Here is an 18,907-nt window from a genome sequence, read left to right as displayed (position 1 = left end):
CTTTGTATGGAAGGTGGGCGTGGTTATTATCCGATTTCTTCCATTTTTCAACTGTATATGGAAATGCCTAAAAGAAACGACTCTATACAGTTTGGTTGACATAGCTATAGTAGGTTTCAAAATATGTACAAAAAAGTTAGTAGGGGGCGGCGCTACGCCCACTTTTCCAAAAAAATTGCGTCTAAATATGCCCCTCCCTAATGCGATCCTTTGTGCCAAATTTCATTTTAATATCTTTATTTATGGCTTAGTTATGGCACTTTATAGGTTTTCGGTTTCCGCCATTTTGTGGGCGTGGAAGTGGGCCGATTTTGCCCATCTTCGAACTTAACCTTCTTATGGAGCCAAGAAATATGTGTACCCAGTTTCATCATGATATCTCAATTTTTACTCAAGTTACAGCTTGCACGGACGGACGGACAGACGGACAGACGGACGGACATCCGGATTTCAACTCTACTCGTCACCCTGATTGGTATATATAACCCTATATCTAACTCTTTTAGTTTTAGGACTTACAAAAAACCGTTATGTGAACAAAACTATAATACTCTCTTTAGCAACTTTGTTGCGAGAGTATAAAAACAATGGTTTGGAGTAGTGTGAGAACGAAATCGTCAATGGCGAACGTTGTCGCGCCATGATAACCGACTATTTGATGCCTAAAATTGAAGAGCGTGATCTCGCCGGCATTTAGTTTCAACAAGACAGCGCCACTCCCCACACATTGCAAAAATCAATGGATTTATTGAGAGAATACTTCGGTAAGCAGATAATTCACGTTTTGAGCCAGTCGAATTGGATGGAAAAGATAAAGATAAAGAGATAATTTTCGAAAACTAAATGTTAAAAAGTATTCTTTCGAATGATAATAAATATGACCCATTAATTAAAAAATAAAAATGATAGTCCTATGGTACAAGGTCAGGGCTATATGATGCATGCTTCAAAACTTTCCCAACCAAGCTCTCCCACTCTTTGCCGAGTCAACAAAGAAGTGTGTGGTTTAGCGTTATCCTGATGGAAGACGAAGCCCTTTCTGTTGATCAATACTGGTCGTTTTGTTTTTCATTTGCTTGCTTCAATCTCATCATTTGTTGACAGTAAAATGCAGAATCAATCGTTGGACCAGGCTGGAGCAGCTCATAGTGGATGATTATTTTCCAATCCCACCAAACATAACATTTCAAGGTCCATTAAATTTTTCACAGACAAGCCACGTGGTAGCCAAAGCAAATATCGAGCTTCTTTTTGTAGCCAGCCTTTTTTAAATGGTTCCAAACCGTTTGGTGATGAATGCTAAGTTCCTTAGCGATGTCATGGGGGGTTATGTGACGGTCCTGGTTAATATTTCCAACGATACGTCGACCAGACCAATGAAATTTTAAATTCAAAATATAGGGAATTACTTTATTATTTTCTCTCCTTTTTGAACAGCTGTAACTTTTACAATATTTAATTAAGGTCTATAATTAAAAATTTTGAATTCATATTCATACATTACTACTATTATTGCCGCACAAAATTCAGTTACAAATATCTTTAACATCTCCAATTACAAGTAAATTTAATTAGAAATTCGTGCAAGTATAGACAAATTTCATTGCTTATTCTCATTCATAAATATTTATATAAATAAAATGATAAAATCCATCAAAATTACTGCAATTAATTTATCAAGTAATGGGGTTTAATCGAAGATAACATCCATATCACTGCTTTGATCCTGTACCCTGCATCACACTTTTCCCACAGACATATTTTATTTGTTTATAAGAAGACTTACATATGTACTTATTAACAGCAAATATACATACATAAGTAATACATACATTATTATGTATTCAAAATTTATATTATATAGAAAATTGTGAACATATAACAAGTATAACTTAATACAAACTAAACCAGTTTTAAAATGATATTATATTTGATCAAATGGATTTATACGATTATATGGTAATGATATGTTAACATAATCAGAATGCAACGCACAGTGTTTTAGAAAATAGTGAAAGTGTAGTAAATATTAAAGAACAACAAATTGTAGTAATAAATTAAACAACTGTTTTAATGTTGTCCATGTTAATTATCACACTGTTTCCAGTCAAGAAAGCAAAGAAACCGCAAGTTGCACAAGCAATGAGCTGAGTGAGGAAATCATAAAACGAACAACAAAAAATCCCACGGTTTTGACCGGATTACAGCCGCGGTTCTAAAACAGCTTTAAAATCATAGAACAAGAAACCATAATTCCATTGCAACAATTTGGGCTTTATTAACCATTCTACGGTTGATAATATCTATAGAATTACCAAAATTATTGAAAACGCCTTTGAGGAAAATAAATCTGTTCAATCGTTTTTTGGATTGTTTGTCACAAAGGACTGCTTCCGAAATTGAAACTGATTTTACCGAAGCAGCATTATAATATCATAAAATCATATTTATCAGGTCGCTTCTTCCCCGTTAAACAAGCAGACAATTATTCTCTCCTTAGGGAAATAAAAGCAGAAGTTAGACAAGGTTGTGTGTAATTAGTGAATTGATAACAAATCAGTGTTATCCATCGAAAATAAGTTACATATCTACAAACAAATACTCCGACCGATATAGAACTATGGTGCACAATTCTGGGGATGTATTAACGCAAGTAATAAGAAAATTATCCGAAAATTACAAAACAAAATACTAAGACCAATCGTCAAAGCACATTGGCATAGGCGTAAAAACCTCAAGCCCAGCGATCTTTCAAATTAGCCGATACTCTCAGAGTAGTTTTGTAACTTTGCAGTAACTAAACGATTAAATCATATTCAAGCTGCTTGACAGTCTATCTTTTGCCTGAACTGTAACTACATAGTTGCCATGTAATAATAAATAAAACATTTTTTTTAATGTTGTCCCACAAATGGAGAGTCCGAACTTTCAGCTCCCAATGAATGGCTGATGGATTGTAATAATATTCGAACTCAGCGGTGATGGCCGTTTTTACGCCAAAAGCATTACGTCATAAACACAAATTCAATACCCTTGCTGTGGCAGTGCCACATAATATAAGAATTCAAAGCCCGCATTTGATTCTGATGCAGAAAGAACAAAGAATCACCATTGCGTCCTATATTACTTCTTTTATACAGTTACAAATTAATGAAAGGTCGCGACCTACTATAACCGTAAAAATCCATCGCAGGTTAGATAGATAACATTGAGGAGAACGTTCGAACACTATATTAACAGTAATTTCCTTGAGAACCTATTGTGCTATCAAGTGAAATTTCAACAGTAAAGATGGCCCTTATCGAATTAGTCAATTTTTTCTTTCCTGAGTTTAGAATCCATCAGATATGTCTGCTTCTATTGTTTTTTTTATATCGATATAGTATGTGTTATGAGAATTGCTTGGCATCATGAGATTTCAGCTTTATGAAAGTAGATCAACCTCCAACAATCGGAAAATTTCATGCTGAAACTAATAAGACTAGCATTGCTTTTTTAAGACCCCACAAAGTAAATTTTTTTTATTTTTTGAAAAAAAAAAAGAAATAAGTTCAAAATTAGGTGGAACGTGATGAATACGTATACAAAGATTTCAAAAAAACTGGTAGTGAAATGGAATCCACCGCGCCAAAGCAGCCACTTCAACCAGCATTGAACTTAAAATGCAATACAATATGCTCGAGTTATGCTGCTGCTTTATGCAGCTTGCGACAATATTATCTTCCGCATCGGCTGCATTTGCTATGCTCAATCGTAAATACAAAGCGAGCTCATCAATTGTTGTTGCTAATTATTGTTTGCGAGAGAAAATTCATCATTGTAATTGACATGATTGAACGAGTGCGCTGAATCACTAAGAACAGCGCTTCAATTAACGCGCTATAAAAGTGCCATCGGGCTGGCATAGTGGCATCAAAGTGTCACTTTTCGTCTTCACTGCAAGTACAACGCAACGTTTTAAGCGCAAACATGTTCAACTTCTACAAATTGGTAAGGATAACGCTTATACCTACTTACAATAGACTTAATTAATTATTTTCGTCTTATACTTTGTCTTATACTTTGCACAGTTTGTGGTATTCGCTGCGCTGCTGAGCTTCACTGCCGCAAAGCCAGGCATCCTGGGACCCATCCTTGTCTCGCCATCCGCCATCTCGCATCAGAGTGTCACTCAAGTGCATGCCACTCACCCGGTACTCGTTGCCACACCCATCGTCACCGCGGTACATCCAATTGTAACTCCCATCCTTCATCATCCTGAGCATATTGTTATTGGTTAAAATGTTGTTGTCGTGACAAACAACAGTTAACATTGACCGCCATTTTGCGACCGCGTTTGGACTATTCTACAAAGTGATTACTCAGCACCACAATGCCATACGTGATCAGCACCTATTTTCACACACAGCCACAATTGCACTTTCTTAGCCACACATAAGTACAGTCATATTCTTAGAACTAAGTACACATACATATTTATGTGTGTTTGTTATTTGAAATGCACTGAATTGCTTTCTTTCGATCTTGCGCTCGTTGCATTGCAGTGCATTTCTTTGTGAACATTTTTCATTTTAAAACTTCTCTTTACTTTATTTTTGAGTTCTATTGCAATCAACAGACACTTAGTTACAATATAGAGCTATATACCCTTTCAATAAAACCCAAAGCAATTAAAAATATTAAGAAGTTTTTTATTTTGTTCCTTTTGTCTAGCGTTTTTCGTGTTTCTTTCAGCCAAGTTTGGAAGAGTCATCTTTACTTGTCACCAAGTCTGTAAGAATAGATTATAGACGTTGTGGCTTCATAGATAGATAAGAAATTTATTGTTTTGGAACCTTTTTATACATTGTTCAATTCCCCGCCTTTCATATTTATATTGTCAATTTACTAAAGCTCGATCGTATGATTTATGATCAGAAACGAAAGGCAACCATCCATTATACTAATCATAATAATGATACTCAAATAATTAATGATCATTATTCAACACCTTGTAGTGACCAACGTTTCTGCTTCACATACTTTCAGCAATATTTTTATAGCGATCTTGATCCTAAAGCCTAAAAGTATGCACACCGATCTACCGATCATACCCAACCGTATCTGAATGAAAAATAAAACCGTCTGTGTTTGGTTTATCAATGCTGACAGTGTATCTGTGCGCTATTAATAAAAGGAAGCAAACTGATTTTAAAATACATTGCATGACGGTTTGCAGTGCAGCGTAATTCATTTCGAAATTGTCTACTTTTATATATTATACGAAATACCATTCTTTGGCATTTACATTTTGAAGATTATCTCTTTGAAATGTTGGCTGCGGCTACGTCTCGGAAGGTCCATATTCCAAAGACTCGTTCGAACATTTCGACTGGTAACTGGCGAATGACACTTTCGGATGTTTTGCTGCAATGTCTGCATCTAAATGCTACTGTCCGCATAGACTTTCACTTCATATATCGCCACAGTAGGAAGTCAAACGGTGGGATATCACACTATCGACTCTTCACGGTCATCGTGTGCGCTCTTAGCTATGGCTGCTATATTTTCTTCACTACGTGCTACATGTGGTCTATTCGGTCGATATTATCCAATAACGAATGCTGGGTCTGAAGATGGCTAATGGTGGAGCAAATAGTAGGCTCAGTGGGCCGATAATGTTGACCATAAAGTGAGTGAAGCGCTCGAAACACATTATTTGCAGAACATGAATTTTCGTAATAAAGTTTAATGATTTCTAAACGTTCTTTAAAGTACGTCTTTCCATCATGAAAAACGAAACTATAGTGAACAAAAATGTCAGCTTGACACGACTCAGGCGTGATCTGTCAAAAACAGACTATTGAAAAAGTACGTCTCCTTGGACCAATCACAAAATAAAATATATATATTTTTTTTAATTGCCAATTATTATTGCCAAAATTCAAATACGTCCAGATACCGATGGGTATAGGAAATACGAAAGTCACTGAAAATGATAAACAAAACAATTTCCGAAAAGAGCTGATAGGTCAGAACATAAGTAACGACGGCATAAGTAGTGACGACACAGGCAGATTGTGCCGAGAAGTAAACATGACAGAGATGCTGGAACACAGCCAATGCCTCTGTCTAGCACTATTTAGAACTTAAATATCTAAGAAATTCATGGTTCAAAGGACCAGAAAAAATATCAAATTTAGAGATCAGTTCGCCTTTAAACTTCGTTAAAGGCGTTGACATAATATATGACGAATACTTCACCTCAAATTTATCAAAACCTCCATCTGGCTTTAGTAAGGACCAGTAGGTTTCCTCCGCGATAATGGCGAAAGCGTAAGCCGGTGCAGAGTCATAAATGAAGAAAACAATTTTCTACTAATTTTATCATGACCAATATTTCAATATTACTCACGTTCCACGTAAACCAACTTTTCACCGTCGCCATCCGAGAAGCTGTGTCACTGTATACGGTATCTAAACACTATTTAATTTCCCTGCTCGATTTATTTTTGGGAAACAGAAATCGGATCACAGGCAATATTGCTCGCACGTCTTTGCATGCGGTCAAAGCTATGAGTCCCATTATTGGATAATATTCGACAGAATAGATCACGTCCATCACCCAGTGAAGAAAATAAAGCAGCCATAACTGAGAGAGTGCATGAAGACCGTGGAGAGCTGACGTATCGAACGACTTGGCAAAATGCGCCATGCCTTGATCTTAAATCTTCCGAGATCTTAAAACACCTTCCCAAGCGACATCGTTTCCCCCTATGGGTTTCAAAAATATCCGAAGTTTTCGAGCCAAACGCAAAATTTACGCATTTGGAGCGAAGAGCAACCTGAAGAGATTCAAGAGCTGTCATTTTGTACAGAAAAAACGACGGTTTGGTGTAGTTTGTGGGCCGGTGCAATCATCGGTCCATATTTCTTTTAACATGATACCGGTGAGAACATAACCGTGAATTCTGACCGTTATCAAGCCATAATAATCGACTATTTGATGCCTGAAATTGAAGCTCGTGATCTCGGCGACATTTCGTTTCGACAAGACGGTACTACTTCAGACATAGTTATTGAGAAAACACTTCGGTGAGCAGATAATTTCCCGGTTTGAGCCAGACGGTTGGCAACCAAGATCGTGTGATATCACAACGTTAAACTTTTTTCTGTGAGGTTATGTAAAGTCTAAAGTCTACGCGGAGAATCACGCTTCGATTCAGAACTTGAAACAAAATATTACGGGGTTGGTTCTATAAGGAGCCTAATACATTCGGACAGAAGAGAATATTACCAAAGAATATTTGGTTATTATAACAGAATTATACAAAAGTCGCACCTTAAATAAATAAAAAAGACACCTTGACTTACGTTTTTATTTTTTTCATTCACGAATTTTGGACAAAGAAAAGTCACCAGGCTTTAGTAGCCCATTTCATGAACCAGTCGTTTGGGTCAGCCTATTTATATCTATTCTTTTAGCTGCAATGCGCCCTTAAATGACCTTATATAATATTATAGCCCGCCATGCATTCTTGCTCCAATCACCATCTAATGCAAAGTGGTCAAGGCTTTCTCTTATATGCAAATCATAAATATACCACTTTAATATACAGTTTCTATGTTATTACCAACCAGAAAATACAACATTGTACCAAATTGACCGCACCCTTTTTCTTAGATTATATTTCTAACAAGTGATGCCAGCAGACATTTAACAGTTTGATTTATCTGAGGCAAAGATATTTAAGTGAAAAAAAGAGTTACGATGTTATGGTAGATGGTAGATGGCTGAACCCTTTGTGAAGTCAAATAAAACAACTCCCACCCATGCTGCAGCTTTAGAGACTGAAGTACCTGTTCTAGCAAGCTCATCAGCTTTACAGTTTCCTACAATATCGCTGTGACCAGGCAACCAAACCAGTATGGTCCTAAAGTATCTTGATTTTCAACGAATAAATCGATATTTAAAATCAATGATGTACGGAGGGACAAAAAATGTACCTTAAGCTTCCCAATAATGGTTTCATAAGTTAAGAATTGAAAACTGAAGGGAGGAAAGAAGTTCTCAAATGAAATACATACATATATAGAAACAATATAGAAAAAGTATATGTAAAAAAATTTCAAAAGAGCTGTTTCTATTCAACGACAGGATCTAAAAATATCTACTTAGAGAACAGTAACTGAGCCTAAAATTTTATGAAAATTGTTTCAGTTTATATCACTTTTTTTTATTTTAATTTTCGTAAAATATTCGGCATTTAGTGTACCAGTCCGAAATGTTCTAATGATGGAGAGTGTAAGCAAGTGGAGCCGAAACAATGCTCTTGACGACAGGAGCAGAGTGAACCACAGGCAGAGAGTGGACRACTGGAGCGCTGTGTACAAGAGGAGCGGCGTGAACTACGGGAGMAGCATGAACTACGGGAGCAGCATGGACTACGGGAGCGGCATGAACTACTGGAACGACGGGTGCGGAGTGTACGGTTGTCTTGACAGCGTGGGCGAGTACTGGACTCACAACAGCTTTGCTATGGACCTGAGTAATGCTCTGGTGGGAAACGGCTGAAGGAGCACTGTGAACCACTGAGCCGACCTTAGCCAAGACTGGCTCATGAACTACATGGTGGGTCTCGATGAGTCCAGCGCTGACGGTGGCCACAGCGAATACGCAAACGAGGGCGAACTATAAAAGGGTTTAAAAAGTTTTTTAAAAATATTTTAATTTTTCGTATTTATTTTTTAGCTTACGTATTTGAACATTTTGGAGTTTTCGAGTTTGGCTGATTAGTTGAGCTTGGAAATWGTGGTGTGTGACTGATGTTGAATGCCGTTTTGGTGTTAACTTTTATACCAAAATGTTAGGAAATGAGCTAAATGAGGAACAAGTAAATGGAGTAATGAAAAAACATCATTAAAGTAGCTTCGGTTGGGTCAGCGTGCGTGTGTGTGTGCGTGTATTTGTTCTCAACACAATGACGCGGCACAACAGCTGATAGTGAATTCAAAAAACTCATTCATCAAAGGCGTTAACCCATTTAAGCATTATAAATATTACCGCCGCTAAGCGCAAGCTACCAGCTGAATGTCTTTCTGCTGCTGCCGCTTGTAGTCATGACTACTCTGTGCGTGTGTGTGTGTTGAAAATATTTTGTTTTGCATTAACCGACTTCTAGTTGACGCGTAAATTCCTGCAACCAAAGAAGTACGCAAAACATAGTGAAGTAATGAGCTTACTTGACTGAGTCTCCCTTGGCTATAAGCGATCATCAGAAAAATATTTCAACTAAATTGCTCATTGCCGTAAGACGCATCGTATAAAAGCAGGGCAGTTAGCCACTATCAGCATCAGAAGTATTTCGTAGACTTACAAACAAACAACTCCCGAACCGCAACAAAAATGTTCAAGCTCGTAAGTTATTATACTTCTTTAAATATTTATTTTTTTTTATTTTATTAATTTATAACACTTTCCTGCACAGAACGCCATTCTCGCTGCTGTCTGCCTTTTCGCCGTTGCTACATCCGTCAGCGCCGGGCTCCTCGAGACCCACCATGTAGTGCATGAGCCAGTGTTGACTAAGGTCGGCTCGGTTGTCCACAGTGCTCCTTCAGCCGTTTCCCACCAGAGCATCACTCAGGTCCATAGCAAAGCTGTTGTGAGTCCAGTACTCGCCCACGCTGTCAAGACAACCGTACACTCCGCACCCGTCGTTCCAGTAGTTCATGCCGCTCCCGTAGTCCATGCTGCTCCCGTAGTTCATGCTKCTCCCGTAGTTCACGCCGCTCCTCTTGTACACAGCGCTCCAGTYGTCCACTCTCTGCCTGTGGTTCACTCTGCTCCTGTCGTCAAGAGCATTGTTTCGGCTCCACTTGCTTACACTCTCCATCATTAGAACATTTCGGACTGGTACACTAATTGTCGAATATTTTACGAAAACGCAAATAGAATAAAGTTGTGATATAAATTTAAAACTTGCTTATTTATTTGAAACTTAAAATTACTTCAAAAGATTATGTATGGATATTAAAAATACCGAAGTTATATGTGCAGTGGTTAAATTAAGTCCAAAGATTCGAATAGTATCCTTTCCTACTCAGCCTCACATTCTCCTTCAATTACATAGGATCGGATTTACCCATCAAGCCAAAAACAAAAAAAAATTTTTATGCAATAGAACTTCCTTATATTGAACACCTCCTTCTAATGAATGAATTTCGAAACCCCAGCTCTTTCAACCTACTTTCGGTGTATTTTAGCCCCCTTATAATGGATTTCTATATAGTAAAGTTTTCTATATAGTGAAAATACATATTTTATGGATGGAAATGCAAGACTCATAAGTATAATATCCATTTAGTGAATTAAAATTTGTTTTCTTTTACACTCAGTTATATGTAATTACGTGTTCCCAGAAAAAGATAAAGTATAATAAAAAGATTCCCAAAATTAAATTAGAAACTTCAGCTTTTGGGAATGTATTCAGTGACTGAAGTTAAATTAAAACACTAAAACAGTATTTTACTTGAAGAAAAGTTGTGGATTATTACAAAGTAAAAGAAAGGAAGACAAAATAAGAGTTCGTTTTAGAATTCTTCCTTGCACTTATTTTAAAAAGCAGTGTACAACGGGCAAAATTGGTTGGGGAAAATTCTGTTATGGTCGTAGAAGTCAACGTTGATAATAGTTCGAAATCCTAAGACAGCCCTTCCGATGAAGATATCCTGAGCAACTTACTAGATAGTCAATTATTAGAAGAAATATTCCTCTTATGAAGGATGCCTTAGATGTTATATTTTAATATACTCTCGCAACATGTTGCAACAGAGAGTATAATAGTTTTGTTCACCTAGCGTTTGTTTGTATCACCTAAAACTAATCGTGATAGAATGAGAGCCCTAAGGAATTGTGCGCTGGGTTTGGGATCTGCCTGGTAGAAACCACTTCCAATAGAAAAGACACAACAGCCTTGGAATAAAGTCACCGCTTTTTATGATGACCACAGCTTCATACATGTATCATACATTTTTTCGAACTTCTGGTTGGTTTTCATTTAAGAAATTTAAAGGATTATATTTCTTCTAACATATAATCCTCTTACCTAAAATAAATGAAGTCAGGGCAATGCTTTCCCTTATATCTATTATTCGAATTGTCAAATATTCGCCTGACTTTAACCTTATACATAGGTAAATCTGCAATGTTTTTTAATTTGTGTATTACGAGAATATAAAATGTTCAGCTACATCCGAATTGTGCCCTTTCTTTCCTTTTCCTTCCACAAGCTTTATGATAACTTTCTTTCTATGGTTATATTATTAATAAACTGAACAGGGTATATCAAGTTTGTCAAAAGGTCTGACATATCCAGGAAGAAACTTCAGAGACCGTACAGCATAAATATATATGTACAGGGTTTTCCAATAAGAGTGATATGAGTGATTTCTTAAAAAACAATAGACATTAATTGTTAAGTAAATTCAAATCTTCTTTATTGAATGTGAAATACAATCGATACAATTAAGTTCTGAATATAACATCATACAAATAGCCTCCACGACTTCCTTTGCAAGAACGAATCCGATGAATCGAGTATTCAAGTATTTTTCCAATAGGTTAAGTCGTGTGTCATGAATAAAATGTTCAATATTACCTTTACACTTGAAGAGAGTCTGTTTTATTGCCAAAGATTAATACTTCAAATAAGTAGTCTAATGGTGTCTAATCACAATTTCTTGAAATAATCGAACCTCTAAACTTTTCTCGCAATAAATCAATTGTTGGACGTACTGTGTGGTACAAAGCCCAATTTTTTTGGTACCTGGTGTTGGCAAGATCAACTTCTCCCAACTGCGCCCATAAAAAGTTGGTTATAATTGATATACCGGTCTCCATTGACAGTAACGCTGTCACCAACTTCGTATCGAAAGAAGTACGGACCGATGGTTCCACCGGAGAAAAAACCACACCAAATTGTCAATTTAGGTGAAAATACAGATCTTCAGATATTAAAAATGGCCGAAATGATACTTAGAAATCAAATGATCCCTTTTGGAATACCCGGTATAATTAAAGAGTCTGAAGAGGTGAGCTGATTTAGCCATGTTCGTATATAAGTACACAAGCTAGTCCCTCAGTTTGTGAGATATCGCTCTGTTCTTGTTTGTAGACTTTTTTATTTGCTATTTGATTATTTCTTGGTTTAGATAATTTTTCTAATACCGTTACATTTGTTATACCAGTTTTGAAAAAATTTCTTTTGTTTGAAAATTTGCTCAGTATCGGAGGATTGTGTCCAAAATTTTTTCTGTCCAGCATTCTTTTGAACTTTTGCGATCTAAAGCGGATTGTCTAACAGTTAATTAGTTTATAAACCATTTTTAAAGGACTGGTGTAATTACCAAACAAATAGATTCACATGTAGCACTCTCTCAAAGAAATTATACAAATTTTACAATTTTACAGCCTACTATATACTTTGAATAAGCAAACATAAAACGCATACATATACTCCAGTACCAAAATAGGGGGTTTATATGGTATACATACATCGATTTTCAGTTTACCTTGCTAAACATAATGCGTTAGGGTTCAATTATGAACAGTCAATTAAATGAACGTTTCAAGCGCACAAGCATAGACAATGGTCGAAACGAATCAAACGGAAGTAAATAAACGGAAATCAGTATGAAATTATTTTATTGAAGTAATCAATTTTATATTTTTCCAACAAATGACAATATGCATCTAACGAGCAACAGAATAAACGGCTAAAGCACTCAAAAACGCCAACTAATGCCAACAAGCTTTATTTGTGTCTAAGACCGTTTAGACCTTGGGCGACTAATGCTCAGCGCAATTGAAGAACAACGCGTTAGTTGGACAAAATTCAATAATTTTTAACAATTTACTTGGTACATGGTATTGTACTTTGCCTGTATACATACACACATACATATATATGCGGGAGTATACTTACGTGTGTGTATGTGTAAGCATGTCTGTTGGTAACACCCTAATATGAGCCAGCAATTTTTCAAGCTCCATCAAGTAATCACACGGCTGTTACTGTAATCGTATTACCTTTGTGTAAGCGCTAAGTGGTTAGCCCTTCAATACAAGCATACACAAAGTGTAAACAAAAAAATTTGAATTATTGCAATTTGTAGGCGAATTAATTCTGAGAGATTAAAACAAATTATCAATATGAAGAAACTTACGCATAAATGTAATGCGTAATTCGTCTACCCAATCGGGCATATATAATATATACATAAGTACTCATGTGTGTTGGCATTAAATATGGCTTATTTCGACCAACTAACTAGTTTCAAACTAGTCCATATGAGAACTTAATGGTGCAGTCTATTTTGGCGCTTAATTTTCATGCCTATGATTGATGATGACTTTTGCAGATTTGCCAGTTTCACTTAATTGAATATGCTGCATTAAGATTTATACCAGTTTTCTCTTTAAGATTTAGTATAATAACCATATAAATATCTCTAATAGTAGTTCTCTAAATATTGCCTATCTAAAGCTGTAACATGTTCTACATTTTCTGGCAATTTGTGGCTTTTATTCCAAAAGAACTACGCCAGCATGGTGGTGAAGAATGAATCAAGCACTAATCTGAAGTAAATAAATACCTGTCAACGGCTGGAAGAATAATGGATTCTCTTTTGATTCTATCTTATCTTGATGTCATGGATATTGACTTTGCGTGTATTTGACTGGTTGGACAGGTTTCACATATCATGTTTTGTGTTTATCGTTACGGATAAAGGTCGACTTTGCAGGAGCTCGAAATATGGTTATCTGTAGTACTAAATGCAGGCACAAGAAATTTCATCAAGCTACTTGATTGAAGAGTTCGAAGCCAGATCGATCATGTTATAGCCGAGAGTTCTTCGGCAAATCAGCAACTCGGTATAAAAGAACTGTGAAACCGCATTTGAAGCTTCTTACGTATAACTGCAAGCCATACCATTGGTCTGTGGAAAAGTCAAAACAACGGCTGGTACGATGAGGAGCGTCATGTCGCTGTAGCGAGAATGCGAACAGCCTACCTCGCAATGTTGCGATCGACCACAACACGAGCAGGATGGGGTATATATCGAAAATTGAACAGGGAAGCACATAGTATGCAGACAAAAAAGAGAGAGGCCGAAATGCCTGAGCGGGAACAGTTTGAAATGCTGGCCGACATGGGTAATGCTCGAAAATTCGATGGAAAGATTTGGCGATTAAAGGAAAGTTTCAAGACCGGAATATGCTCTTGTAGAACCCACAGAGGTGATCTAGTGACTGACGCCCGGGGATGAGGGGAACACTTCGCCAGCCTGCTGAATAGCAGCGAAAACATAATACCTGGAGATGGTGAATCCGATTCCTAAATCAATCATGATGGAATAGATGCTCCATTGCCCGATGATAAGGAGGTTCAAATAGCTATTACCCGCCTGAGGAAAGAAAGAAGAAGGCTTAATGTTTTATGTGATAACCTCCAATTATGACCAGCCGCTGAATTCATCTTCCACGCTACTTACAGTGTATAGAATCTAGCTCTACTTACGAATATTTGCTGAACCGGACGCGGCCCCGAAACCCAGGTCTGAATAACTTTATACTTTGAAACAGTAACTTCTCTTAGCTATTTTACGACATACCTATGAACCTCACAGAGGAAAGTGAAATAGTGAAATACAAACAGTATCCCGTTCTGCATCGAAATAATTTTCTACTTGGTTTATAAATAAATACTCATATTACATGCATATGCATATTTTATCAATTTTAAGCTGCATTTTGTTTGATAAACTGCTTAAGTTACATGCCCTTCAGTCACGATCTGGCTGCACTTAAGTGCGTGTAGAAGCAAACAAAAAAAAAAAAAAAACAGAAAAGAAAGAAAAAATATCATAATAAACAATTAAATGTTGCACCGCAAAACTTGCTGCCAAATCCAATTGAATGATTCACGGTCAACATTTAAAGTACAAATGAAAAATACATTTATATAAATGCAAGACAATTAAGCTCACTTAAAATTGAAGTACGTAGAACCGGCCCACTAACTAACCGCAGCATCCAAGTCACATACGTATACATACACACATGTTTATACAACTCTCATACGGGAGATGTTTTAACGGCTTAGTGTGTTATAAGTATATGTGTATGTATGTCCCTATGTCAAGGTTGCCCTAAAGCACTTAACCTATAATTTTGACAACTGCAACTGACGCCAGCCATCACCATTGCAGCATGCAACATCAAACGGTAACAAAAACGATATGAATCTCTCTTTAGTGCTGCTGTTCTCTGTTTATTTTACTGCTTTTTTATTGCGTTACTTTTATTTCTTTAATTTCGCATTTAAAGGAGTTTTATTTTCTTTAGTTTTGGCCTTTTGTTGTTGCTAGCATTAAGTTAATTTGGATGATCTGATTATGTAAGCAATTAACTTTGTTTGCCGAAACGTTCATGCGTATATAAGCGCACGTCTTTAAACTGTATGATATATGGATATATGTCTAAGCGAATGTGTCTTTCTCTTCTTCCACCGCCCAAGACCATGGTCGCTGTGTTTGCAAAAATAGCTGAATTTGTCAGAGCAGCAATAATTGTAAGTTTAGAACAGGGAGTACTTATAAAGGGTGATCCATTTCGAGATTCTCTACTTATGTTAAAGAAAAAACAAAGAAACATTAAACTTAATTGGGAATTATTATCATTCAAAAGAACAGTATTTGGCATTTATTTTTTGAAGGTTATCTCATTCAAATGTTGGGTGTGCCTACGTCTCAGATGGTTCATCCGCTGAGTTCAATTTTCGATGACTAGTTTGAGCATTTCAACTGGTAACTGGCGAATGACACTCGTGATGTTTTACACCAAAGCCTGAACTGAAGCGGGATCGTCCGCTTGGACATGGAAAAAGTGTAACGATGTGATATCACACGATCTTGGTGACCAATCGACAGGTCCAAAACGTGGAATTTGCTGCTCATAGAAGTGTTCTCTAAATGAATCCATTGATTGATGCGACGTGTGGGAGGTGGCGCCATTTTGTTCAAACGAAATGTCTCCAAAAGGACGAGCTTCAATTTTATCATCATCATATGATATTTGAAGAAATATGGACCGATGATTCCGCCGTCCCACAAACCACACCAAACCGTTTCTTTTTCTGGATGAAATGGCAGCTTTTGAATCACTTCAGTTTGCTCCTCGTCCCGAATTCGGCAGTTTTGTTTGTTTATATACCTATTGAGTAAGAAATAGGCATTATCGCTGAACAAAATTTGACTCGAAAACCTTGCATCTTTCTTTTCATTGCAGCGAAAGGAGGGCTTTGAATTAACATTGGCAAACCCATTCAAGTCGATGATATAGAACCCGAAAATTAATTATTTTATTACCGGGTTAGTTTTACATATATGTATTTGTAGGGTGGAGGACATTACCAACCATATAAAAAAAGATGAAGCAAGCTTTCGGCGCCTAAAAGCTACCAGATCATTATATAGCGTACCAAAATAAAAGTATACAACTCCAATTTTAAGTCTACGATTTCACTTCTGCACGACTGCAAAATATGGAAACTCGTATCATCAGACTTTTAAAAGCTCTGGCTCGGACATGTTCTGAAACGAGATCCACATATGATCACCCGAAACGCTGATTTTGTTAATGATATCTAATAATTAAGTAATTAAATAATTTGAATATGATTAAACAATATTTATATCCTTTGCCGCCAATTCACAGTAGGAGCAAAAGGTAACTCCGACAGCTGAGTGGCAATATGTAATTGCTTTGAGCTCGCTAATTGTGCGCTCAAACTTAGTAGTTTATTTCGTTTAAATTGCTTACTAAGAAATCGTCTGAATTTGGACTGTATGAACATAAGAATGTATACGCACGCACATAAATACGTAAGTGTATTTACTGATAATGCTTATTTGTTGTACATACTTATATTACCCAATATTATATACTAGTAAAATCTATATATAATATATATATATATATATCTATATATTATATATTCTATATATTATATATATCTATATATTATATATATATAAGAAAGTTTTGTTACTTACACCATTTATAACCCAAGAACGGCTGAACCGATTTGGCTGAAAATTGGCGGATAGGTAGTTCAGAACCAGGGTAAGGACATAGAATACTTTTAATCTCTTTATGTCAAAATTCAATACATAGGTATTTGTTAAAAACTCTTGTTTGTAGGAATCATATGAATATAGGCGCACAATTTTAAATAGATTCTTCCTCAAAAATAATACAATTGCTACAATTTAGAATAGTAGAAAAGAAGTGCAACCAAATACGCAGTGAAATAGATTATAGCTGGCTCAGTAATCAGTCTTTGAGTATGTATTATACCACGTGCACTCCAAAAGACTGATGTCATAACCTTTCTAGCGCACTTTTTCGTCTTTCCACACCTGAGGACCGCTTCATCACGTGCAGTCCACTAGAATGACTGTCGATTGGACTCCAGTGGGAAATGATGGAGCTATGTTTCTATTGTCACACACCAATGCAAAAATTCGGTTCCATTCCGATTAAAGAGCACTCAAACACTTCTCAGAATCACTTATTCGTTGTTATTGTTAGATTATGAACTAATAAAAGTTGCTTAACAAAAATGCTATATCTCATTAACTTATAGTTATAATCCAACTAATATAAATGATATTATAGACGGTAGTAGTAGTATTATCTATGTATCAGCCACAGTGAAGCGTTTACGGGTCCTCTAGTAATACATATAATTAGTTAAAAATAACAATTTCAAATTTATTGGAATAAGAGTTAGTGGCTTTATACTCTCGCAATTTTCATAATGCGGTGAAATAAGTAGGCGAAAACATCTTAAATGCGTTATAAATTTAATAATAAGATACGGCTAGAGGTAGTGAGATTGGGGTCACTATTAACAGGAAATCAATTTCATTATTATATAATGAGTATAAGAACCGAGGTATGCATGTTCGGTGTCTGGGTAGTTGAAAAGGTAAAAGTACTGTTTGTTTGAGGGTTTATTTGCAACACAAGCGTAATATTCTATACTAAATTTCTAGCAGTTTCGCTTGATTTTAAACCCATAAATATATGTCTAAAGTTAATAACAACAAGTAAGGAAGGGCTAAGTTCGGGTGTCACCAAACATTTTATACTCTCGCATGATGAAGTGATAATCGAGATTTCAGGTGCGCTTGTGAACCGCTTTCACCCATATTTGGTACATCATAGGTTAAGAAAATATTATGTACCAAATTTCATTGAAATCGGTCGACTACTTCCTGAGATATGGTTTTTGGTCCATAAGTGGGCCACGCCACACCCATTTTCAATTTTTAAAAAAAGCCTAGATGCAGCTTCCTTCTGACATTTCTTCCGTAAAATTTAGTGTTTCTGGCGTTTTTTGTTAGTCGGTTAACACACTTTTAGTGATTTTCAACATAACCTTTGTATGGGAGGTGGGCGTGGTTATTATCCGATTTCTTCCATTTTTGAACTGTATATGGAAATGCCTAAAAAAAACTACTCTATACAGTTTGGTTGACATAGCTATAGTAGTTTTCGAGATATGTACAAAAAAGGTTGTAGGAGGCGGGGCCACGACCACTTTTCCAAAAAAATTACGTTCAAATATGCCCCTCCCTAATGCGATCCTTTGTGCCAAATTTCATTTTAATATCTTTATTTATGGCTTAGTTATGACGCTTTATAGGTTTTCAGTTTCCGCCATTTTGTGGGCGTGGCAGTGGGCCGATTTTGCCCATCTTCGAACTTAACCTCCGACCGACAGACGGACAGACAGACGGACGGATAGACAGACATCCGGATTTCAACTCTAATCGTCACCCTGATCACTTTGGTATA

General features: G+C 36.4%; 3 protein-coding genes across 3 annotated transcripts; 2 read left to right on the top strand and 1 right to left on the bottom strand.

The window, feature by feature from the left end:
• The first annotated feature begins 3,902 nt into the window (after positions 1–3,902).
• On the top strand, positions 3,903–4,679 carry LOC108977195. The gene is made up of 2 exons (XM_018946769.1): positions 3,903–3,990; positions 4,071–4,679. Exons 1-2 carry the CDS (start codon positions 3,970–3,972, stop codon positions 4,278–4,280), a joined length of 231 nt encoding a protein of 76 aa, XP_018802314.1. The 5' UTR covers positions 3,903–3,969; the 3' UTR covers positions 4,281–4,679.
• A 3,515-nt stretch (positions 4,680–8,194) lies between these two features.
• On the bottom strand, positions 8,195–8,799 carry LOC108977189 (A-kinase anchor protein 14-like). Its single transcript, XM_018946764.1, has 2 exons — positions 8,737–8,799; positions 8,195–8,671 (listed from the first exon to the last, which is right to left on the bottom strand). Exons 1-2 carry the CDS (start codon positions 8,746–8,748, stop codon positions 8,270–8,272), a joined length of 414 nt encoding a protein of 137 aa, XP_018802309.1. The 5' UTR covers positions 8,749–8,799; the 3' UTR covers positions 8,195–8,269.
• A 548-nt stretch (positions 8,800–9,347) lies between these two features.
• LOC108977188 (A-kinase anchor protein 14-like) lies at positions 9,348–9,940 on the top strand. The gene is made up of 2 exons (XM_018946762.1): positions 9,348–9,397; positions 9,468–9,940. The coding sequence occupies exons 1-2, from the start codon at positions 9,386–9,388 to the stop codon at positions 9,879–9,881; spliced, it is 426 nt and encodes a 141-aa protein (XP_018802307.1). The 5' UTR covers positions 9,348–9,385; the 3' UTR covers positions 9,882–9,940.
• The last annotated feature ends 8,967 nt before the right edge of the window (positions 9,941–18,907 follow it).

This window comes from Bactrocera latifrons, unplaced genomic scaffold, assembly GCF_001853355.1.
Source record: "Bactrocera latifrons isolate USDA-ARS-PBARC rearing strain unplaced genomic scaffold, ASM185335v1 scaffold_85, whole genome shotgun sequence".
Classification (NCBI taxonomy): domain Eukaryota; kingdom Metazoa; phylum Arthropoda; class Insecta; order Diptera; family Tephritidae; genus Bactrocera; species Bactrocera latifrons.
This window is presented reverse-complemented; position numbering and strand designations above follow the sequence as displayed.

Bases quoted from the DNA above. Each gene is read 5' to 3' on its own strand.
- LOC108977195 (XM_018946769.1), top strand. From the start codon at position 3,970: ATGTTCAACTTCTACAAATTG. The intron at 3,991-4,070 runs GTAAGGATAACG...TACTTTGCACAG, and splicing joins TGTTCAACTTCTACAAATTG to TTTGTGGTATTCGCTGCGCT.